The sequence below is a fragment of the Seriola dumerili genome, unplaced genomic scaffold (assembly GCF_002260705.1).
Source record: "Seriola dumerili isolate Sdu_G_001 unplaced genomic scaffold, Sdu_1.0 BDQW01000044.1, whole genome shotgun sequence".
Classification (NCBI taxonomy): Eukaryota; Metazoa; Chordata; class Actinopteri; order Carangiformes; family Carangidae; genus Seriola; species Seriola dumerili.
In genome coordinates, this window is record NW_019174299.1 from 7,393,660 (window position 1) to 7,418,467 (window position 24,808).

A 24,808-nucleotide genomic window follows, 5' to 3' on the forward strand; every position below is an offset into this window, starting at 1 on the left:
ATATGGGGAAAAAAAGACTTAACCCCAACCACTGAGGAAATGCTCATTTAACCGGGACTTCGACACAAGACCGGTCCCAGTTACAGTCCCGGTTAATTGCTCTTTAGCTAAAGCAGAGAAGCGGTTTATCCAGACAAACAATGGGGGATTAGTGAATGGTCATGTAGACACATTTACAGCTCATTCACTCTTCTCTCTGGGTGCTGATTGGTGGACTGAACATGTTGCTGCCCTCCCCCACCAACAGGAGCACCAAGCAGTCCAGAGAGGTACAGCCAAGTGAGAGCAGGTTCACTGAGAAATTTTACTGACTGTCTCCTTGTGGGAGAGGAGGTTTCTGCCCCAAAAATCCCCAGATTTGTCGTTGCTGAAAGCGTCTTAGAAGTCACAAAATTGTTTAACAAAACCAACCACGCTAATATTTTACTCGCCGTCAAGCAGTGAGCTTACACTACTCAATACTGAAATAAACAGCACTGACAAACACGGTCCACTCTTAGCTTATTTAACTCACCTATGTAGCTAGCTACAGCTGATAAAATCTGCCAGTGCAAAATTGATTGTGGATCTGGATATCAGTGTTGAACCAGCTTTTGTCTACCTCAGTCGGAAATCAAGGATCCAGGGTTTTAAAAACGACTAAATAATAAATCTGCTACTGCTGTTACTGTAAACTATGAGCTGTGTGAGAAAGCTTGACAGATGTAGCAACACTTACAACTAGGTGCGGTTTAATAAAATGTCTGTTATGATGATTTATTAACAGTTTTATGATCAAATAGTTTTTTTACTTTTCCTAACGATCTGTAAAATGTAAGAAATCTTAACAAATGAGTCACACGCACCAAGATACAGACTTTCTGGTTTTAAAACATCATATTCAGGCCTGTTTATAATCATTTTCCTTTTTCTTTGGATCTGATGATTTTGTGGAAACATGATCTTCTCGGCACACAGTAAATAAACCACAATGTTCAGCATCATGTTGTAGTTTATAATGAGCCTGAGGATGCGGATGAAAATCTTAAGCAGGAGTCTGTGGGAGCAGGTGTCGTCGTTCAGATGACAGAGTGTGGGATCGGTGCCAGAGGAGAAAACTCATCAAACTGAATACAGTGATGGCTTGTGGGAGAGTTCTCCTCTTATTCTGATGATGTTTTTTTACCTTTAGCTCTGCGTCGCTCTCTCAGACATGCACACTTATACAGAAATTCACAAAAAGAAACACAGAGTCGGGCTGAGAGAGCTCCTGCTCCTCTGGAGGTCAGGGTTTTCACTTGTCAAACATCTGAAGCTTTTCCACTCTGGGAGAAAAACCACCGAGACCCAAGAGCTGAAGAACCGCGAGGCGATCGAGATCTGTCAGACCTGAGCAGGTTCAGACAGAGACGGGACTCAGAGGGCTCGTAGTCTGGACTGAAGACGTTCATCTAACCAGACACTCATGTTGAAGACAGAAGTAAAGTTTGGTAACTGTTTGAGAGGAAACACCAAAAGTACTGGCAAGTCCAAGTAAGTACATTTCGCTAAAACACCGCACTTAACTACACATTTGATGTACTTGTACTTTACATGAGTATTTCCATTTGTGAGAGACTAAATAAGAAAGATAGTGTGTCTCAAGGTGCTCCGGTGGCTCAGCTGCTGGAGCGTGTGCCATTAGGGCTTAGTCCCGGGTTCGAGTCCGGCCTGTAGCCTTTTGCTGCATGTCTCTCTCTCTCTCTCTCTCTCTCTCTCTCTCTCTCTCTCCTACTTCAAATATACAGCTTGGGTCAATGCCACATGCAGAGCACTCTTCAACGGCCCTCCATTAATGCAAGAACAGCAAACTCCACAAGATAACGCATACAGCACCGAACATAAATCCTAAACCCCATAAAACAGACACCAGGTCTTTAATGATCCCAGCCATGTTCAGCTCTGCGGGTTCCGATCCACCACAAAGAGTGAACAGATGTGATCACCGGGGCTTCATCAAACCTTCTTCTTAACAGTTAATTGCAGCGTAAACGTCACACTCCTATGGGCTGTTTGACGCAGCTTGGACAAACGAACGAATACGAACAGTGGGTTTTTTTGTTTTGTTTTTTTTATATTTTTGGGAGATGAGTCTCTGCAGGCGGTGACCACAGTTGTTTGTTTTTGTTTTTTTTTTTACCATCATGCTCACATTTGACATCCACAGCAGGTTTAACAGCATCACAACAGAATATGAAGCTGATCAGTTAAACCAAAATTTCTATTTTTTTTATTTATTTATTTTTTTTGTAACATGTTGTTTTTCTCCCGTTAAAATGCCGGTGTCGCCTCTCGCCTCATGTTTCTGTCATGTGCAGAGACGGATGTGAATATTAGCTTCGACGTTGTTGCATTTTCTTCTCCTCCGGGTACAAGCTGAGGGGCGGGGACGTCTGATTGTCCTTCCTGTTCTTCTGTCGTCAGTCATTCATCAGGTGCTCGATAAGCCAGGAGCTCCTGATGAATCTTTTGCAGGATGATGATGCATCTCTCCTCTACAGGCAGGGCCATGACACTCAGAGCTCAAAACAAGGTGAGATATTTGTTTCAAATCGACCTGCAGGAGGAGCAGGAGGAGGATGAGGAGGATGAGGAGGAGGAGGAGGAGGGTGGGTTTGATATCCCCACCTGCTTGTTTGGCACACATTGATTGGCTCTTTACTGTTGCTACTCTTTACGGTCACACAGAGAGAAATAAAATCCCATCAGAGTTGAGAGAGACATTATGCGGGATGATGAACACGTTTCACAGCCCCACTGTTCCTCCTGCTCTGGCAATGTGAACACGTTGAGAGCAGAGAGGGCTCGTCGTGCTGTAACCGAAGCTGCCCTCGGGATCCACTCTCATTACCAGAACTCTGGATTTTTCTCTCCACATTTAGAAATTGTAAAACGCAGAAGCCCCTCTTTAACCGGCGAAGCTCACGACACTGAATTAAACAGATGATCTGCTCCGCTCCGTCGGGGATGGAGCTGATGTGGAAATGCAACCTGCAGGCTGACTTTTCAATTTGAACATAAGTGAGTTTGGGGGGTGGGGGGGGGCGCTACAGGATCCCTGAAGAATCAATATCGACTGCTAATTTCCTGTCGCACTTCTCTCTAGGCAAGGCGAGAACCTTATTTCTATATTCAAGTGTTTCACATAAGACACTGAGCATAATAACGGCCTTTTAAAATAGAGGAGAAATTACTATTAATGCAGCCCAAAATTTTTAATTGAAAGCGATGGTAAATCTGGAGGCGAAGCTCAGATCGTCTGGAAGTTTGTTCCAGATTTCTCAAGCTTCAACAACTTTTTGCTGCTCTTGCAGAAGTAAGCGTCACACAGCCGCCGGTGCGACGCTGTGATCTGACGCTGTGTCCATCTCATCGTGTCGTCCTGGAGGTGCTCCTCCCTCCGGCTCCTAGCTGTCATCATCTTCACACTTCTTTATAATAATACAGCCTCGAATTTACAGCGTGTGAATCAGAAACTAAAATACTTGCTTGTTTCCTACTGGTGCTTTAATGCAGGTACAGTGGAAGAAAAGTGAATCACCAGGAACCACTAAGTATTTTATTCAAAAATAAATGGCAGGTTGTATTATAAAGTGTTTTATCTGCACTCATTCATTTCATATGAAGCTTACATTTTATAGACAGATAATTCTTAAAGGAGCAATTGGAAGGGATGTTTGTTTATAGGATGTGCTCGTGTAATCAGGGGTGATAAACTTGTCAGATTTTTTTTTTTTTTAATTCTCAAATATTAATATCAATATCCGCCCCAAGAGATGAGTATTGGTTGAGCTTGAAATGATTAAAATGATAATGGTAATCTATATGTTTATAGAAACAAATGTAAATTGTAAATTGCAGATACTTGGGTTTTGGGCTGACGCTTAGATAAAAACTAGCAGTTTGAAAACGACCGCTTGGGCTAAAAAATAATTGATAATCTGTAGTTGCAGCCTTTGTCTCACTCTCCACAAAGAGCTGACTGTTTAAATCTCCAGGAAACGTCTCACACGTCTTGGTAAAAGTTTCTTTTTCAGCCCAACGTCCTGATTGTTTGAGTGAATATCCGTTTCCATCAAGCTTTTATCTTCTGCATCTCAGTGAGAATGTCCAGCAGATGGTTGGATAATTTCATCAACATGAGCAATAAAGAGGATTCTTTTTGTGCAGTGCAGTGATGTGCCTAATTTCAAGGTATTAAATAATTACAAAATCATTTCAGATGCATGGAAAAACTCCCACAGTACAATTAGCTCCAGCATGCTGTTGCGAATTATGGTGAACTCCAGCAGGAAGCTCATATCTACAGATTCCCATGAGACTGTGAATGCAGCATGAGGAGAGGACTGCTTCAGCAGCGATGACGCTGAAACATGACAAATCTGATAGTTCTGTGCTTTATGAGACAACACAACAAAGTTAAAGACTGAGATGAGAGCGGAGGAAGATCATTCAAAAGAAGAAAGAAAAAGCAGGAGAGGAGGGAGAGGGAGGAGGAGCAGGAACCTCTGGAGGCTTCGGTGATAAAAGCAGCATAAACCACTTTACGATGTCAAGGTGTAAAATTAATGTGACGGTTTCTCAGCTCAGGCCACCTGAAGGAGAAAACTGCAAACCTGCAGAGTCCGAGCAGCCGAAACCTTCACAACAAGCACACTGAGGAAAACTGTTTTTTTTTTTTTTTTTGCTATTAAAGGCTCAAACACAGCATTTATCAGTGCATCCGCTGACCAGTTATGTTGACACTTCCATTGGATTTGGACAGGTGACGTAGCCAGAGACGGTTGAGAAAAGGAGACTTACAATCATTTCCTTTTACTGTCACGTGGCCCTCTGTTGGTTCTGGTTTCACCGCTTCAGTCGTGCTGCCGTTGATTTCCAACCACAGAAGTTTAGAGGGACATACACGTGCAATTAAAAGTTAAAACTGAAATAAAACTAGTGTTTCTTTACGTGATAATACTATTATTGTTATTGTTATTTAACTGTTTTTGGAGGGAAAATGTAAATTTATATCTAGCGTTGTTGGATTGAAACAAGCAATCATGACCACGGCCACAGGAAGTGTACACCATTTCTAACTATACGCTGCTTGTAATGCGCCATCTTTTGTTATAGAGTATCTTCGATGTAGCTCGTACAGCGACGAACAGAACAGTGGAGCCATGTTTGTAGTTCTGTTTCTGAGAAGCTGAGCACAGTTTATGAACACGCCGAACGCACTATGCTCTAAAGTTCGCATTGTCTGAGTGATCACGTCATGGAGCGTACATTAAATGAACTCATGCAACAATTCCCTTGATGATGGACATGCCAATAAAGCTAATTTAAATTTGGGAAAGGACCGTGGAAGTTACATGAAGTGAATCTTTCACTCCACTGACTGTCAGATGTGATTTTTAATGAAGGAGCGGCATCGCGGTGCAACGCCCCGTCTGATGTTACACTCTGGTTCCTTGTTAGCTGCAGCTTTCATTTCTAGCCAGTCGATGGAAACAAACTCCAGGGGTATAAAATGCCTGTAAGGGCAACTCACAATGCAACAATATTGACCAAAAATAATTTTCTCCCCCGTTTCTGTTTTATTGAATATGTATCAGCAGACTGAGACTTCATTAAACTAAAGACAGCAAATAAAACCTGTTTTGGAGGGACTCAGCCGGCAGGACTGATAACAGGAAGGAAGCAGCTCATCAGACCGAGTCTCATCTCAGATGGATTTAATTACATCTTTAATTACTGTGTGTTTGTGTGTGTGTGTGTGTATGTGTGTGTGTGTGTGGGGTTTCATAGGTGTGTCACTGGTGTGTTATGGAGACAGTTTCTGTTTCTGATACATTTCTGACATCGGCTTTCCAGGTTTCTCAAAACATCTCGTTGACAACAACCCAGATTTGTTAGACTTAGACCCAGAGAGGGAACCTCATTAACAAGATTATTGATTAATGGATCAATATTTAGTATCAATAATTTGAATCAGAAGTTTCTAGTGAATTATTAGGATGTATGTCAATATGTCATATTATTGTATAAATTAATTTTGAGATTGATCAATTAAATAAATTACTATAAAAATGTTAGACAAAGAGTTCATAGCGGGCAGAGTGGGGAAATATTTCCAAAACGTAAGGAGACAAGATTTAGAGGAAATATAATCGAATGGTCAAATCGAATGCTGGGAAATTTCTGTTCTGTGTCAGGTGATCTCCAGAGGATGGAAACTCACTGAGGGAAACCAGAGGGCTCGTGTCCACACATGTCCACACATGCGTTCACTTAAGAAGATTTAGGATGGAGCTCACCTCCCCTCATCTGCAAAAAACACCATTCAGTGATGAAACCTGAAACTGCTGCACACGGACCGTACCAACTGACACTGGTTAAACCATGCAATGCATGCTGGGTGGTATGTGCAGCGTACAGAGTCCTATTCTTTTTTCATTCACTCTGTTGGGCCAATCTCACAGAAGTCAACCCTGTCTGCAAAACATTATGTTCATATATGGCTAATTTGCATCAGAAAATATGTTGAGTCAGAAATAGAACTGAAGTTGTTAATATTCGGCAAACTGCAAATACATTGATACTCAACGCATCAGGAAAATGTTCGCAGGCAACGTGTTTGTTTTCCACCAGAATCTCTCATCTTGCAGCTCAACCTCCACTCGTAATGACTCCAGCATCTTTAAACTGTTTCGTGGTTCAGACTCTCACAGTTCTTGGTTCAGGTTTGGGAAAGATCCTGGTTTAATACAGAACTGGAATCATCGCTTCTCAGTTGTTTCCCCCGCCAACCGGTCAAGTTACAGGAAACATGATCACAATCTCTCATTCCTGATCTACAGCGTTGAATGATGGTCAGAAGTGTTTTTGCAGAACATGATGATGTCACAGTGAAGTTGACCTTTGACATATAAAATGTAATTTGTCACTTTATTTTATCCTTATAGACATTTGAGTTAAATTGTGTCATAATTTGAGCATGAATTCAAAACGGGTTTTGTGAGGTCATAGTGACCTCGACCTTTGACCGTCAAAATCTAATCACTTCATCTTTTGGTCTAAGCAAATGTTTCTTCCAAATTTGAAGAAATTCCCTCAGGTGTAACTGAAATATCGCGTTCACAAGAATGGGACTTACGGACGTACAACCCGAAAACATAATGACTCCGGCCATGACTGGGGTGGCATAAAAAGTTAGAACCTAAATCCAAGACATTATCCAGCCACCATTTGTTGCAGCTACAACACTGTCAGGATTGGATGAACAGCACAGGTAGGCTGGACTGACTCCAGACTCCAAGGCAGGCAGATTTAGTGAAGATACTTTTAATAGCAGATGAGATGACAAGCAGATACAGGAAACAAAACTCTAGTTGCAGGAAGACAGGAAAAACTTCTAAGATACAAAACCAGGAGCCAATGACCCGACGAGGAGCGGATGAAGTGACCCGATAAATATACTGTTGCACAATTGCAATCCGGCCCCTACACACTCCCCCTACCCACTCTCACTCCGTCTGCACGTTCGTGTGAAGGGTCCGCCACATTGAGTGTCGTTTCAAACTAATGACCCTTAAGTGGGAGTGGGTTATAAAGCCCTCCAACACTGCATCAATGCAGACTTACAAACCACACTCCCAGAGGATTGCAGCATCGCTTTGAGTCTGGGATGGATGAAATGCCATATACCTACTAATGTGAGTTCCGTGTGTTTATTTCCGAGACAGGTCATAAACAGACATTTGAGTTTACATCGTATTTTGAGATGAAGATGGCGATGTGTACCTGAAAAAACGGGACGTGTTTTTTTTTATTTGACTTTTGAAAATTAGACTGTTGACAGAACAAAGATATAATTAGATTAAGATGGCAAACAAAAATATGTTCAGCAAAAACGAAATGCGGCCAAAGAAGCATGGGAGTGAATTTTTATTTATTCAATTAATAATTTTCCTTTCACAAGCTCACTGTGCCATGAAAGTGATGAGGGCCGTGTCGCTGCCCACACACCTTCATCTTTGTCAATGCTGTGTATAAGATTATCTTTTAGATAAATATTGATTTAATCACAATATCTTTCTGAAATATTTTGAGTAACAAAGAATTTCCTGTTTCCATCAGAGAAAGGTGAGGTCGTCCCAAAGCTTGCTGTTGTATTTATACCCTCCCCCTTACTGAAGAGACCCTGCGCAGCCACGAGTGTGACTCCACATGGAGTTACCCTCCGTCTCTGAGTGTGTAGGCACCGGAGTGGAATTGGGCCTGTATAGAGCAGGACTGATTAGTGGCGGATAGATGGGGAGAGTTCAGGTGACTGCAGGGCTGATGATAAGTAGGAACAGGTGTGTGGGTGGGCGGGGCAGTCAGGTGAATGAGAACAGGGGAGGAAATGTCTGAGGATGTGTGGTGGAGAGCACAGGACCGGGGACCAAGGGGCTGCCAAGGGAAACAGGAACAGATAGTGACACAACATAACTGGGGAAACAGTTCAGTAGAATATGGACATATAAGACTTTAAACCTGCTTCTCTGAGTTTTTTCATGTAAACAAATGAGAGGTTGTTTTTTTTTTTTTTTTTGTTTCGGTTTTCATTAAGGTTGGACTTGGATCTGACCGAGGAGCAGCTGTGTGTTATAAAACAGCAGTGAGCACGTCGGGCTCAAAGGAAGGCAGATTAACATATTGTATCCTTGTGCGAAAAGCAAGGTCGCCCCGCTCTATATATCCCGTCATCCACCCCTGCTCTTCTTCCAGATGGCATTAACAGATGAAACCATCATAGAACTTTCATTATTAACTACCTGCTCTGACACAGAGAATTAGAGGCGACGCCCACACATAACCAAAATATTCCCTTTCTTCTGGACGCTCAGATATTCCTTTTATGAGCCGCAGGATACAAACATCATGTGCTGCTCTTATCGGCAGTTAGGGGGCAGCTTGATGAGAGGTCTGGGACCTTCCTCATTATCAGGCGTCCTGAATATTCTGTTTGTGGGATTGTACTAAGAAGGTGTGATTCTGATCTTGGTGTATAGATTAAGAGAAAACAGAATTATTGATTACAGTTCAAAGCAGCAATGAAATCATAATATATAATAATATGTGAAATATATATGAAATAATTTGAGGTAAAGAAGATCTGTGTTCCTCTGATAACATGAGTAGGTTTTTGATGGAAACATAGAATCATTTTCTTTTGGGAAATTAGATTAAAATCTACTTGAAATTTGGATGAACATAAAGCATCATCCTCATTTTGTTAGGGTACAGGTTCCAATAATAATCCATAAATCAAAACTGACAACACAGTGGAAAAGACTGAGCTCATTTCATATCAATTACCACATGTCACTTTTCCTCTGCTTCCTCCTCCATCAATATCATCACAATAAAGTTCTCAGGAAGCTTCAAGCTCCAGCCTTTAAGACTGGAAAATGAAGCCAACAGCGTCAAGTACCAAGTTCCTCTAATGACCACTAGAGTCCGGCTCCAACAGTGAGTCAGTCCCCATAGACTCCCATGTTAATATGTCCAACTTTACAGCAGAAATAAACATGTTTACAGCCTGGTACAAAAACACTTTTGGTCTCTAGAGCTAATTTCCTCCTTCATGACAACTGTTTATAATAACTCACCTGTTTACATTTTATGAAACGCACATTGTGTAACTGACCCTGAGGGCTCTCGCAATCAAAACCATAACAAAAGATGAGATTGGGTGATGTCATTAAACAGCGTAGGAATAGCGTGATCAGTATGGAGGGCAGAGACGTCAGGGAAGAGTTGGAGCTGAGATTGATGCTAACCTTTGTTTTGATTGTTTCTCTGATAACTTATGAACCAGACGTTCAGTAGGTTTTTATCAGCAGCTGAATTATCCACAGAGGTGTCCTCCTCTTCATAACAAACAAACCAGGGGATTAAAACCAGTAAACGAATAAAGCAGTTTCACTTTAAAAATCAGTGATTCACCAACGCTCTTCAGTGGACACAGGACAGGACGTCTCCAGCAGCTGGGAGCTGAGCTGTCTAACATTTCCTCAGCTTGTTTCTCTGATAACTTCAGATCCAGACGTCCGATGACAAAAATCCTTCATCTGGTTCAAATATATAGTTGAAGTGTATGTGGCTTAAAACTAACTTTTAATGACATTTTAATGTGGAAAAGTTACAGATTATAACTTTAAAGGTTAAAGTTCTGCATAATTGAGGGCGTGGCCTCTTTGAGTGACAGGTTGGTGAGCGTATGCTTGCCACAAACTGTCATGCACACAAGTCCATTTTTGGATTAGCTGGGAGTTAGGGGCGGAGTCAGACACTGCCACGATGACGACGGTAGAGCAGCTCACTCTGAGTTTCAAAACTGCTCTTCAGAAACCTGTGGGTGACGTCACGGAGGCTACGCCCATCTTTATTTACAGTCTACTGTCAACAATGACTGCATCAGGAGCTGCGTTTGAAAGATTTTTGTAAATTTATAAAAACAATCTGAGATTTCACTCAGTGATGGTTCAGGTGTGTGGAGGTAGAACTGAAGCTCTTTTTCATTCCTTATACAACCACCTCTGTCACCTTTGGTTTGAACAGTTGAGTGCAGCACTGTGAATGTGAATATGACTGAAAGTCTGAGTCTCGTCCCTCTCTCTGATGGCAGGTTTCTTCTCCCTCACAGGTGTCTCCTAGAAATTACATTTGTATATTACTAAATTATTTATGTCGTGGTAACAAACCGGATTAATGTTCAGGAGTAATGTCATTAAAAAAAAGAAAAGAAAAAAGAAGCACAGCATTTTTTTAATTCACTGGATCTGTCTGTGGTTTAGGTAACGACAGCTCTTTGGTTAAAGTTAGTCAAAGATGGTGTTTTAGGTTAAATGTAAATAAACATGTCATGTCAGTGAACTTTTTTTGTATTAAACCAGACCAGGATCTTGAACTAACCTGAACCAGGTGCTGTGAGAGTTTGAAGTGAACCAGAAAACAGTTTAACACACCTGTGGGAACATTTCAGTGACTTGCCAAACAAGGTTATTAACAAGGATAGACTGTATATAAAGTTTCCATGTTATCTTACCAGAAATCCTTTCTGCATTACGTTACAATTTATTTTCTGACGCAAATATAAATTCTGCATTTAAACATAATTTCATGGAGAGGTGGTCCCTGAGTACGACCCATCAGATCAACTACAGCTAGGGATGGAGATGGATAACCAAGGCACAGGTCTTTAGCCGGTTCTGTTTCCTGACTGGTCAGAACTAAACACTTTGAACAACATCAACATTCATTTAACATTCTGCATTTTCAGATTGCTGAATGTTAAATTAACATTTTACACATATATACGGATGATGTTGTGTTTCCATGCTGTGGACAGTATCATGAACAGGGGGAAATCCTCTGGAGAGCTGGCTGAAGTGAAAGAAAACACTGTGTTCGTAATGAGAGTGACACTGTCAACACACCAGCTACACCATATATTTACAGTTGTTGTTGGCCAGTGGCTCCAAAACCCAAAATGGGTCAACCTCAAGTCACATCACCAAATCCACCTGAAATTAAGGGTGTTGATAAAAGCACCAATTGTTAGGATTAGTCCTCTCTCGTCCTTTCCCCCTATTGTTTCCCCCTCCCTCACGTGTTTTGTTTGTCCCAGTTTGTTCTTTGTGTCCGTCTAGCTGGGCGTGGCCTCCTGGTTCCAGCACACCTGTTCTTCATCTGCCAATCAACTCCCCACCCTGCAGCAGCATGTAAGCCCGCCTCATGGCTTCATGTCTCCACCAGACAGTTCAGTCACATTGTGTAGTGCTAACTCTCCAGACGGTCTCTGCTCTTCAACCTTTTTTTTTTTTTTGCTCTGTGTATTTTTTGGACTTCTCAGTAACCTCTTAAGTTCTCAGTTCCTGTTCTTCAGGTCCAGATCCCTGCACCCCTGCCACCCTCAGCTAGGAATGCAGCAATCAACCGGTTTCACTATTTACCGTACTTTGGAGGCTACGCTAACTACGCTAACACCAAGAATGACCAATGTCTGCAAAAACCTGCCGGAAATAAAGTCGCAGCTAAAGGGTCCGACACACCAAACGTGATGCAGCATCTGCGGGATGACCACCCAGCTCTACACACCAAAGTAAAGGTGATGCTACCAACCAAGTTAAATTATGTTATAGGCAAGTTACTTCATGAAACATTGAGTTGTTAGAAATTGAACATAAACGTGTCACTTACAATCGATGGCGTAGCGGTGAGCGTTGGGCTTTCAGTGAAACGTAAACAAACAGGCAGTAAACCGGCTTCAGTCACTCTGACCATTTAACGTTACATTATGTTTCCTCCTCCAGTCTGTGTTGAATTAACAGTCAGGTATGGTAGGTAAATATTAACTTAACATTAGGACCTTCCAGCAACATACAATGGCTTTTAATATATTGCATTTCAGTTAATAACACTACATAAGAGATGTTCTCAATTTCCTTCCTTTCCTTTTAGTTTTTACTAAAACTGCAAACAAAGAAACAAAAACAATTATAGACAGGCCGCATGTAAAATTAGATTACTTGTTAAAAATGAATAAAAGATGGGCATGGATGAAACTTGATGACACTTCAGTTTATAACCCACATTCGTAATAATTTCCCCTAGGGGATCAATAAAGTAAATCTTAGTCTTATTTTTATAACAATCATTTAAAATCACTATTATTTTGCTCTGTATTATTTGGTTGCTGTATTATTTCTGTTTCAAATGACAGCAATAAATAACACATTAAAATCTGTAAAGAATGCTCATGTGATTTAATACATCAGTAGTGTTGTTAAATAAATTAATGCATAATAATCGTGAAACCGTGATTATTCCTCAGACTTTAATCGCACCATTAGAATCTGTAATCGTTGCATCCCTACCCTCCGCCCAGTCTCGTTGTTTCACCTGTTAGGATTTTGTTTGCCTGCCCTGCTCTGTGGATTCCTGTCTGTTTGTCCTGCCTCCACCCTTATCTGCCTGCAGCTCTTCCCTCTCCAGCATCTTCAACCGAGCCCCCATAACTCAACTCAAACAAGTCTCATTTTTTTCACTCCACCTGCTGTTGTTCTGCTTTGTGGGCCCAGAGAAAGACATTCAAAACCTTACACCAATATCAGTACAAACATCGATTAAATCCTAACCAGATGTGGAAATGTTTTCCTGTCTGACCAAACAAACTACAGACTATTTCTAAGTGGAGCTTCAGCATCTGTTTCACACAACAACAACAACAACAACAACAACAACAACAACAACAACAACAACAACAACAACATCAGTACAACACATCTCAAAAACATGTCTCACTGGTGAAAAAGTAAATCCAGAATCACACAGTGACCTTAGAAACCATGTTTTCATCTCTGCAGTTTCTGAAAATCATAATAGACCCCGAGTCCAGAAAAGAGATGTTTCCATCTCTTCTTTTTGTTTTTTCACTGGTTTCACTGGGACTGATGAACAGGTGTGGAGCGGCAGGGAGTGGCAGTGATATCTAATGAACGTCATTACTCACCTCTCTCCGACGCCGGGGCCAGATCAATGAAGCTCCGACACTTCTCACCTGCGAGAGGAAAGAGAGAGGAGGGAGATGAAGGGGGGAGGGGTAGAGAAAGAGAGAGAGGTATGTAAAGAGGAAGAGAAGTGGGGAGAGGTGAAGAATTCAAGGTGAAATGAGCTGGGAATGAAGCAGAGAGGGGGAATGAGAAAAGAGGGAGGAAGAGAAAGGAAGGTTAGAAAAAGGTGGAGAGGATGAGGTGATTAGTGAGAAGGAGAAAAAGATGTAAGGATGAGAATTGATGCAGAGGGAGGAAGGAGAAGGATAAACAGAGCGTTAGTGTCAGTGTGTCAAACTGATTTAAAAAATAAAGCTAATAACGTGTCGCACTGACAAAGACACAGTGACTCTAGAATGTCACGGCTTTTATTTCATTATCAGCACTTTATTTTGTAGCAGACACTGACAGGAAGTAGTCTCTCACTGTCACCTTATGTGACGCTCACGATGCCAGAGGTTTACAGGATTTTTTTTTTATATTAGTTAGCGTGTTTAGCATTATAAACAATGATGAATACATTTTTGTTTTTTTTTCCAAGTTTTAGTGGTGGGGCCATGTCACAAAATCAGGATCACTCATCAATACAGATATCAAAGCTTTTTTTTTATAAAAGCAGCTAATGTGATATCATGTAAGGAGAGAAATGCATCATTATTTATGAGCACATTATTATTATATTGTAATTATCACCAAATAATTTGCCAAACAGGAGGAATTTCTTTTTGTTTTTGACGTTTACACACTGACAGTTTTAATGATAAATGACAAATGTTCATCAACTAACGAGCTGATCGCTTCAGAGGCAGAGATGCAAATACTGCAGCACTAACGTGCATGTGCTCAGGATGTGATCTGACATGATTGATTATTTGGTATTTATTCTATTGACTAAAAACAAGACTTTGTATCATTTTAGTATCAGGTTTAGTGCCTTTGTATCTGCACAGAGACCACAACACCCATATCCACCATATCTGACAGCCCAATCTAAGCACTGGCTGGATGGATGAACTGCAGGTAACTCATCATGAACACCTTTATGTTTCTGTTTGTATAGAGAAAAGATACAGCATGTTCAACAGTGAGCTTTAGATTTGTTGGTGGTTGAATTTTGATCTTTGGATAGAGTTAGGCTGTGGGGTTGCGCAATGTATTTATATATATATATATATATATATATATGTATACATCTATAACAAACTTGACAGTTGTACTTAGTAGGGAGTTCATGGTATTTTACCCCATGTGGTATCAGTGCGTGCTCATGTAGGGAGTAACTGTGCTCTTGGCTTCATCACAGTTATTTCTGGCTGCAGAGAGTTGATCAGAGCTCGGTGGGACCCTGCAGGTCACAGATCACCGGCCGCAATACGAGCTATAACTCAGCCTCTGCAGTGTCACAGGCTGCAGCCAGGCCCATCCATAACCAGCCTGAGCACCGACGCCCTCACACCACCGTACACCCTGAACCCCACCCCCCCCATACCACACCACCCTCCGCCAAGCAACAGATGAAGGTACACTGTTTGTTTCCTGGATACAGGATAATCTAAGTGTCAGAGGTTAAAATAGACCTGAAGTGAAGCCTGAGTCTGTGGTGAAAACTACAGAGGAATACAACAGATACTGTGGCTACTGTTTATCCAACTGTATCTGCTCTATATGATCACATGTGTATAAATCAATTTTACATATAATAAAACACGTGTGTGCTATTTGCCTTTAAACACTCTTAAAGACTCTCCCCGTCCTGTTCTGTGACCAAGTTCCACACTACACACACATCAGGAGGAGGTTTTGAGAGTACAGTCCACTGTACTCTGGAAAACTGACAAATTAAATGATACTGGTGACCAGGACAATCAGAGTAAATGAAAAATACATTTCAAATATTTAGAAGAACATTTTGCTAAATTTTTGTGTTTAATTCACATTGGCATTTCAAAGTTCAGCCTTTTATCAGTCTCCAGGACGGACGTGGACACGCCCTTTTAATTGATACTATATTCGGGGTATTGCGTGCAAGATGCAATGGAAAATGTGATGGTGACCTCTGGAGTAGAGCTGTCACGATATCAGTTTTTCACTACATGATATCACAGTATCTACAGAAAGTTTGAATTAAAAAAACCAATGCTATCAGTCAAAATCATCCTTAACCTCGTGTGTGTTCTGTTTTTTAGCAAATAATTGGACTCATACAAGTAGTAGTAGTAAACTGTAACTAAAACTGTGCAGACTGTTTTACCAGGAAGTCCCATTGAGGTAAAAAAAAAAAAAAAAAAAAAAACCTAGCGAAGACAGCAGCCACACAAACTCACCACATATAAAACCTGAAATACCACAAACGACATGACGGCCCCTCAAGAAAAACAACTACATGTCTCATTCTCATTCTTTATTGTGCCCTTAAAATTTTCAATGGATATAAATTTATCTAATTTTAGATATCATGCTTCTCCCTGGAGTTCTAGTAGAACCTAGACCTGCTTTATAAACAAACAACACATGGACATCTACCTTTTATACTATATGGGACCTTTAAGTTTACCTGAGATCTGTCGTATCATACAATTTCTTTTAATAGAATTTCTTTTAGTCCAAATCAGTAATGTGATGTTCATATTATATATCATGGAAGGTAGAGAAGGGGGAGGTTCCTGGTAACTCCTTTGTAACATGAACACAGCATAAATAAAGTTACACCAACTCAAGTGAACTCTGTAAACTGCAAGGTCCAGCTTCTGCTGCCTGTGTGTTACCTGTTGCCCACCTGTTGTTTGTGTCCTGTCTGCTGATTCCTCTGGTTGTTTCCCTGACTCCACCTGTCCGCCAGGTGTTGACTAAAATCCTACACTTCAAATCGTAGCAATCTCAGTCCTCCTTCCTGTCTGCAGGTTACCAAAACTTTGCTAAACTAAAATGATAATAACTGCAGATAAAAGTTGGTCTATGACATCACTGTTATAAATGCTTCATGCTATTTTGCAAATACTGCAGAGAAACTCATCTGAGATGGTTATAATTCATCTTTTCCAAGGTTAAGGCTCAAGGGAAGTCAGGAGCGCGAGTGGGAAAAGCAGATGAATGTGCTCGTGACTTGGTGAGCTGCAGTGAAAATGGGCCAAAGCTAAAAGGTGAGCAGCACAGCGTCTGATTAGGACATGAATCTAAAATGTAATTAAAGAGTGAGCGGGCTCGTCTGTGACCTGACGACAGGACTAACTAACAGCACAATCAGTATTCCTACGCCTTCCTTACTGCACACAGGACACAGCGCTCCTCAAAAAACGTCAATCAAACAAAAAAAACAAAAAAACAAAAAAATTCCAGTTATCACAGCTCCCAGTCTGTCGGGTTGTAACAGAATAGATTAATTTCGAAGAAGCTTCAGGTGGTTTGAAATGTCTTCTCTTGTGTTTCAGCTTCACTCGCCCAACTCTCACTTTCACATTGCTCATTCATTATTCCCTTTCCCTGCAGCCAGCAGCTCTGCAGTCTGTTTAATCACTGATCCCATGTCATTTGGGGCTAATTGCAGCTGTAATGAGTATGAATGGTTTTGCGAAACAACAGCTAATGTGCCATTACTTCTACAGTTGTGTCTGTCTGCATTATTCAGCTGTATCTGCCGGGTATACGTGGAACGGAGAACTAGCTTCAATAAGAAGAAAAGGTTTCAGTCTGCAGTTATTTTAACTTGATTTATTCACATACAAACAAATATACTTAAAGGTCCATATAGTCTAAAGGCAGATGTCCATGTGTTCTTTGATTATAAAGCAGATCTAGGTTCTATATTAATACTGTGAAAGTATCAAAGCGCTCAGTCCACAGAGAAAACCTTAAAACCAGCCATCAGGACTTCTGTAACTTTGTGATGTCACAACACAACAGTCACTGCTATCAGACACGCCCCAAGCCCCGCCCACCTGGACCCACCATCCAACCTTGCAAGATTTGGTTTCTCTGAGTGCTCACCTGCTATCTGCTATATTTTTATTGGATCACTCAGAAATCAATCAGAACAGAGGGTCAGAGACTCCTCTCTTCTGATTGGCTCACCAACCTTTTTTTTACTAGAGCTCCAGAGAGAAGCCTGAGAGAGGAGATGTAAAACTACACTGAGATGGTTTTTGGTTCTTAAAACCACAAATATATCTTCTTATGGATCAACACTTAAAACACGGGAGAAGAGGAAAATATGGACTGACAAATGAAATGTGTCAACTCACTTTACAACATGTGAAGTAGTCTTCTTATTATCCAGTTAATATACTTTTAATTTAATTTAAATTAAATGCATTAACTTTGCCAAACTTCATGAAGCAAAGCAAATAAAGCAGACGCTCTCTAGTCAATTAAAAACGTATCTCATATAGTGCATATAGTTCCTATCCAAAAAGCTTAGTTTGATGTAAAACTTTGTGCAAACTAAAGCCTCTTGCTGGAGCAACTCCTCATTACTGCTGTTAAAACGGTATGGAGCTGAGCTGCTTACGAGTCTCAGCGCCAGGCGTGCCAGATTGCAGTGATGTAACGAAGCGAGTAAGCCGAACTGAAGTGATCATCACAGCAAGACTGTGTCTCGATCTTAACCTTTAATTGCCTTTTGTAACGTTTTGTGTCTCTTTCTTGATGCAGATGTGACGGCAGCTGGATAAATGATGACAAAAAAAAAAAGAAAAAGAAAATGTCTGCATATATAAAATAAATCCACAAAAGTTCAGAGTCAGGACCTGGACAGAGAATCACAGCTGCTCTGACTCCAGATGTTTCATCATATAATTTAAAAGCATTTTCACAACATGCTGCTTATGGAGCAGGAGGACAGGACCAGGGCTAGAACAGTGACGGCAACATTTTGACATTGAAAATAAAATTTGGCATTGAAAACAAAACCTGAACTGAAGAAGGAAACAATGGCATTAAAAAACGTTGTATTGGAAAAGGCTGTATTGGCACTGAAAAAGGTTCCACTGAAAAATACACCAGCAATAAAAATAAAATCAATCTTACAATCTAATCTTATTCAGTTTTGATATTTTTTTTGTATTATGTTTTTCAATGTCAATCTTCAGATTTTTTCTTCAGTAACAGTTATTTTTTACACTGTCACTATTTTTAGTTTCAGTGGTTTTCAGTTTCAACTTTCTGTCAGCGTTTTGGTGTGTGTGTGTGTGTGTGGGGGGGGGCACTCGGGGGTTTGAGGGGAAGGGAGTAAGGAGCGCTTGATTTGTCCTAGCTTCATAGACAGGGAGACTGAGGTGCAGCACAGTGAGACCGATGAAGAGAAGCAGTAAAGTTGTCCAGGCTTCAGTAACACTGGGACACTGCAGTCTGCACTGAGAGAGGACACACTGACTGGAATAGCTTGTTATCCCAAGATAACGAGGTAGTTATTCAGTTAAAACAGAAAACAACCTAGGTTTCAGGACAGGACATGAATCATTTTCAGATCAGTCCTCATCAGCTAATGAGTTACTAAGGATTGTTGCTAAGGATGGTTGTTACTGCGACTTGGTGTATTACTTTCAGTCAAAATCCTTTCCTCCTGATAATATCTCGTTATCTCATTATAACGGGCTTTGTTGAATTAAGATAATGTGACAAAAAAAAAATTTGCAAGTCTGGCCTTTCTCAGCTTCCGTACTAAACAGAGTTAGGAGAGGATTAGTAACGGGTTATCTTTAATTTCTATAATTTCTGTAATTATCTTCAATTTTTAATCTCTTTCCTCACAACTTTCTCGTGGCAGACAGGAAACTGAGGAAGTGTTTAAACCAAAGCAAAGAGGAGGGGGCTGCTGTATGACATAAAACAACAAAAAAAACCTGACCTTGCTAAGAAAGCAAAGCAGCCTTATAAATAATTTCTTCCTAATGTTGCACATTTTCCAGACAGACAGAAACACTTCCTCTTATCTGGCATCATCAGGAATAATTAACCAGTGTTTTTAATATTTAACTGCAGGAACATGTGAAGCACCAAAGCCACTGATCTGATATGTGGATGATTTTGTTCAACAGGTAACAGCGACATCCAACCTTTGTTTCATCCTCAGTGTTGAGAAAAATGTCAGCCATCTGTTGTTTTCTGTCACATCGCACCGCGGCTCCGTCTCTGTGGGGGGGAGTCGTAGCTGAAGAAGGGTTTTTTTTTTTTTGCTCCAGGTTCTGGCAATACACCAGAACTGAGCCAGACACAACAACCATCACTGGCGACTTACAGGCTGCAAACAAAGGCTGCCACTGCACCGCTTCTGAGTCTCAACTCTGGGTTTGAGCTCTGAAAACTACACTACGGATCAAACCCAAAACCTTTTAGACTTAGACTTAGACCTTAAAAAGACTTAAGTCTGACACCCTCTCACATCTAAAGACAACAGGCCCTATCTTACACCCGGCACAAAGTGCAATGCGAGAGTCTTTGTTATTTTCAGACTATTATTATTTTCCCATCCAACGTCCATGTTGTTTAGCAAATACACTTGCGCCTATGGGCATGTTGGTCTTAACATGAGGCGAGGTCAGGCGCATCGTTGGTGCACTGCTATCTTGAAGGAGAGGAAAGTGATTGACCAACGAAAACCTGTTCTGAAGTCTGTGGCTCAGTATTTCACTGTTATCTTATGGACGCATTGTCAAGAGAGTAATATGTGCCAACACACACGGGCGCACAGAGCACATACACTGTCTGTTAGACAGAAGCAGAGTGAGATGAAAACACTCTTAGATGGTGGGATCAGTCAAGTGGAACATTACAATACAGCCTCAGAAGGTCAGAGCCTCTTTCTGACATGTTGTGTTGTATAACGTCATTTATACAACAGTTAGTTCCGACCTAGTAATCTAATTGGAGTGTAAGTGCTGATATGGAGCACAACAGCACCGGGACTTTTAACTACGTGTATCGCTCCGCTTTACAGGTGTTCTATAAACCGTTAATTAGCGTTACGTTTACAGTCGTTATCTATCTGGGATTGTGACAAACTTTGCAAAGATGAAAATAGGAAAATGATGTATGGTCGTCAGAAGAGGATGAAGGTAAGAAGCCTGGATACAGCACACACCCGAGGTAACGTGTAGACAAAGTAGCAAGCTAGGTTGTTACAGCCAGGGGAAGGCCTGCGGCCTCGTACCTATGACCGAATCAAAGCCATGCTGATATTCAGTACAGCATCATGACCTCGAGTGTGATATTGCTTAAGATGTCCGTTGCATGAGGCTCTGCAGAAAAACTTTTTTTCTTACTACCCGGTAGTAAGACGCACTTCAGACCAGTTTGGATTGTTAAAATAGAGCTCATTGTGTCATAAGTCACAAGTTGATATGATATGATAAGATTTTGTAAAGAATGGTGATCTTTGCATGACTAGATTGCATGACATTAGATGTCTTCCTGTCTTATATCAGTTTTCATTGACATCATCAGCTTTGAAAATTTACAAATTAATTTTGGTACAGGTGTAATTCAACTGACAAAAATTACATTACACTTATGTTCATGTGCATCTAATTTGCCCTCACGTTTTTGCCCTCATGTGTTCATGTGTTTACTGGCAACATTTTGTTCAAAAGCAGCTGGTAAAAGCTTGGTGATGCTGAAGTCTCTTTCTGATCTTTAAACTAGTGTTTTTTGTGTCAACATGATCACAAAAACTATAAAAAAGTGTCTTATCCAAGAAAATCTGTTGTATCTGAACTCAATTAAACACTTGTTACAGCATGAGGCAGCAGGTGAATCCACTAGTTTTTTGCCCACAAAACCAACCAATCATAACTACCTTTGGAATAAGAACAAATAATATCCTGTTATATAATCATGTTATTATAGTGAAGGGTAAAATCATGTCCCAAACTGCTGTAGTAAACAACCTGCTTCACCTTTGGCCTGCTGAAGTTGCGTTCTCACAGTTTTCCTGTTCAGTGAGGGATAATTACCAACATTTCAGGTGCACTCACTTTCAGTTTGACCTTTGTTTACAACCTGTCTGAACATCTCACTGTGTGTGTCTCATCAGCTGCCTGACTTTTTTTTGACAATGTCACCGTGTTCCCAGATCTGAGATTTTAATTTAGTGAGTAACTGTTGAACTGTGAAACGAAGCTCAATTCAACCTTACAGCAAATTTTCTCTTCAATAAATGTTTTAATTTTTGTGTCTGTATTTATTACTTCTCATATAACTCGACCAGTGGTTTCTAACCTTTTTGGTTTTTTACCATGTTATAATAATTTTTTTTTTTTTTTTCTGGTTGATTTGAATCATTTTTGCATTTTTGGATCCGATCATTCACAATACATAAAAGTAAATTGACTTTTGTGTCCTGACCCCAAAGTCTGGGAAGCACTGTCCTACATAAGAGTTAACCTGTGACCAGCCTGATCACAGTCCTAACAATGGTCTCCTTGGAAAGGTTACTCTTTATATTTTACAGCACAAAGTCAGAATGAGTTGAAAAGATACTGATACTTTTTGGTGTAAGAATACAAGGCCTGTGGGAACCAGTTCTGTGTCAGCAGCTGTTAAAGTGATGTGGATCCTAAAATGCTCAGGAATCAGGAGACTTAGAGCTATCAAATGATGTATAATTTGTCGAGGTTGTGTTAAGATTGAGTCTGGTACGGACCAATACACACTTTGAGTAGATCTACCGAGGCCAAAGCATTCCACAGGTGGGATGGTGTATTTTTAAAATGAAATAAATAAAGATAAATACTGATGTTATTTCATATTCTGCATTATGATGTTTATGGATCAGTGAACCTGAGAGCTTATTGAAATTCACAACTGTTCTCGGCAGACAGCAACTTTAGAAATTAAAGGTCCCATATTTTAGACTTTTCGTTTTAGTGGTGAAGTTGTGATATCCATAAGAAGATATATTTGTGGTTTTAACGAACAAAAACCATCTCAGTGTAGTTTTACATCTCCTGTCTCTGCAGCTCCAGCAAGAACAGGGTGTTTTCTGCCAGTCTCTGATGCACGGCCAGGCCACATAGGTAAAGAACAGGGCGTATTGTGCTGAACACAATATTAAATTCAGACTAAAATGCTGCGGCATTTCAAAAAAATAAACTTTAACCACTGGTCTCTAATGTTACTCTCCTTGGGAAGGTTGTGCAGTGATGTATTGGGTTCCTGACAGCTGACGATTGTGGCAGCGTTTCCTTGACATTTTTATGTCGTGTAGCCGAGCGGCAAACTTTGGGGCTGAAAAATGAAGCCAACCTTGAAGAGCTGACAACTGCAGTTCCTCTAATGACCACTAGAGTCTGACTCCAACAGTTAGTCAATCCCCATAGACACCCATGATAAATTGTCCAAATTTACAACAGAAATAAACATGTTTACAGTCTGGTACAAAAAACTGTTTTGGTGTCTAGAGCTAAATTCCTCCTTCATGACAACTGTTTATATAACTCACCTGTTTACATTTACATTAAACTTAAAATTCTGTATAATTGAGGGCGTGGCTGCTTTGCGTAACAAGGTGAGTGAGCCTATCCTTGTTACAAGCCAGCATGCACTGCAGCTCCACACTATATATATATATATATATTCTATGGTTGTAGCTGCAAGCTCAGTGATGGAATGATTACTTGGTGTTGTGTTGTGATTAAAGTTAAAACAAGAAAAAAAAGGTTGGATGGTGGGTCCAGGTCCTTTGTTGTGACATCACAAAGTACAGAAGTTCCAACGACTCATTTTAAGGCTCAGTTTCTGAATACAGGCTGTGTGCATTTCTCTGTGGACTGAGCACTTTGATACTTTCACAGTATTAATATAGAACCTAGACCTGATCTATAATCAAACAACACATGGACATCTACCTTTATACCATATGGGAACTTTAATGAATGTTAACTAATGGCTTGTGTCTCATTGTGTCATCTCCTCTTCTACTCTCATCCTTTCAGGGAACATGAGAGGTGGTTCACAAAGGGATATTTGTTCTGTACAGACAAACAATGACAGTGAGAGCAGGAGAGTGAAGCCGGAGCAGAAGAGGAATGAATGAACGTATGACAGAGAGAGAGAAGGACTCACACTGTAAAACGTTAATTAACATAACTCTCTGCTCGGTGATGTATGTGACGTCAAACTTCTCTTTATCCTGCAGAGCCAGACACACCAAACAGTAATAAATACACACTGAAGAATGCTGTACTGTTTGTATAGCTTGAAGGCTGCAGCCAATCACGTTCAGAGGGACAGGCTGATCTGTCAGGTAATTGAGATACTGGTGTCAAACCAGACCCACTCCAGGTTTAAGCAAAGTAACTTGGACCATTAGCTCCAAATCATGCACCAAAAAGTTTGAGGTTTCCTGTGTTTCATGGTAAATGTGGCTCTCCTGATGGAGTCTGTCCTGTAAAAAACAAGCCCACAGGTCGTCTGTGCAGAAGGTTATTATGAGCCATAGTTCTGTTTTGTTGCTAGGCGACATCTAGTGGTCGTAGTAATAATGACAAGAGCAAAGGGAAAAGTGTTGTTGACGTAGTACAAAGAGAAACAAAGTCCACGTCAGGAGGAGGTTGTGGTGGATGGATGAATACAACACAGGAGCACGGTGTTCGATTCCCATGTGAAAGAAGCAGTTTATATTGTTGCTATTATCCACGAACGTTCAACAAAGTTAACCACGTTGTTATTGTTGTAACCATGACAACAAAGATCGTCTAATGTTGAGGAAGTACTTATTTTAACCCAAATCACCATGTTTTCCTAAACCCAACCAAGCCATGACCGTTATTATAGTAACCATCACAACGAAGTTAGGTACGCTGCTCTCGTTACAGTCCGCATGTTTATTATTGTAACCATGACATCCAAGGTACAGTACGCCTGCCGTGCTATTTCAGGAGACACTCCTATCAGAGGGTTGATGGTTGTTCAGGTTGGAGGAGTTATTGTCCTGTTGACTGTGGGGCTCCCATGGAAAAATAGTGAAGACAACTGGTGTAAAATATTCAACCATAACAGGCAAGACTGAAGAGTCAATCAGGCCCAGTCTGCACTGAAGAGGTCTGGTGTACAGGGTCTTAACAGAAACCATTGATCTGCAGTAGAACTCTGCAGTACAATGACATGTTTGGATACCAAAGACTCTTCACTGGTCTCTTTGCACTGAATGTTTGTCACATTTCACTACTGTCACAAACTCACTGACAAGACTGAAAGTCTCAGATCCTGCT

The 24,808-nt window shown here is 40.7% G+C and overlaps 1 protein-coding gene across 1 annotated transcript in view; it reads right to left on the reverse strand.

Moving 5' to 3' along the window:
• The window catches only part of LOC111217748 (germ cell-specific gene 1-like protein), a 36,126-nt gene that overhangs the window by 9,220 nt on the left and 2,098 nt on the right, over nt 1–24,808 (reverse strand). The window contains exon 2 of the mRNA XM_022739731.1: nt 13,565–13,612. Within this exon, the coding sequence (XP_022595452.1) occupies nt 13,565–13,612 (48 nt within the window). The remainder of the gene's footprint in view (nt 1–13,564; nt 13,613–24,808) is intronic.